At 40.7% G+C, this 508-nt stretch overlaps 1 protein-coding gene across 1 annotated transcript; it reads right to left on the bottom strand.

Annotated features, from left to right (window-relative positions):
* Window positions 1-98: 98 nt before the first annotated feature.
* Window positions 99-501, bottom strand: LOC107734906 (autophagy-related protein 2 homolog B-like; the record flags this gene model as incomplete). The annotated part of the gene is made up of 2 exons (XM_016546779.1): window positions 354-501; window positions 99-201 (listed from the first exon to the last, which is right to left on the bottom strand). Coding segments are annotated over exons 1-2 (248 nt in total), but the record flags the coding sequence as incomplete, so codon positions are not given.
* Between the last annotated feature and the right edge of the window lie 7 nt (window positions 502-508).

The raw sequence follows: 508 nt of genomic DNA, 5'->3' as shown, positions 1-508 counted from the left end.
ACATTAAAGCATGTCAACATATTCTGTTACACCAAATACATAAAAAAATGATCTTTAAAAAAAGCATCATATGACCCCTTTAAATCTCCAGAACTTACTTATTGATTCGGAGTTCGAGGGCAATGCCAGTTTTAGAATTTTCAGGAACGTGTTCCATCCGCAGGACAGTATCCACAAAAGTGACCTTGACTCTCCTCAACACTAACAAAGAGAACAGGGAAAGGATCAGTCTTTGACAGGGAATCACTGAAAGACATAATCTGATTTAGCAGCTCTAGGCAACAAATCAATCAGTCAATAAATAAATAAGTCTTACATTTAAATGATTTTATGGTCTACAGGAAGAGGCATACCTGTCTCAATAGTCTCTGCAAACTTTTCCAGACCCTCCAGAGGTTGCAAGCTCTCTCCCTGATCATCAGTGAGTCTTTGGCTTAGACACTCTTTGGCCAGCTGCATACTGCTGGTCATGAAGCTGGACCAGCACATGGGCTCCATGCCTGATGCT

The sequence above is a fragment of the Sinocyclocheilus rhinocerous genome, unplaced genomic scaffold (genome assembly GCF_001515625.1).
Source record: "Sinocyclocheilus rhinocerous isolate Xijiao unplaced genomic scaffold, SAMN03320098_v1.1 C35511266, whole genome shotgun sequence".
NCBI classification, from domain to species: domain Eukaryota; kingdom Metazoa; phylum Chordata; class Actinopteri; order Cypriniformes; family Cyprinidae; genus Sinocyclocheilus; species Sinocyclocheilus rhinocerous.
The sequence above is the reverse complement of the archived record's forward strand: the minus strand, read 5'-3'. Positions and strand labels throughout refer to the sequence as shown.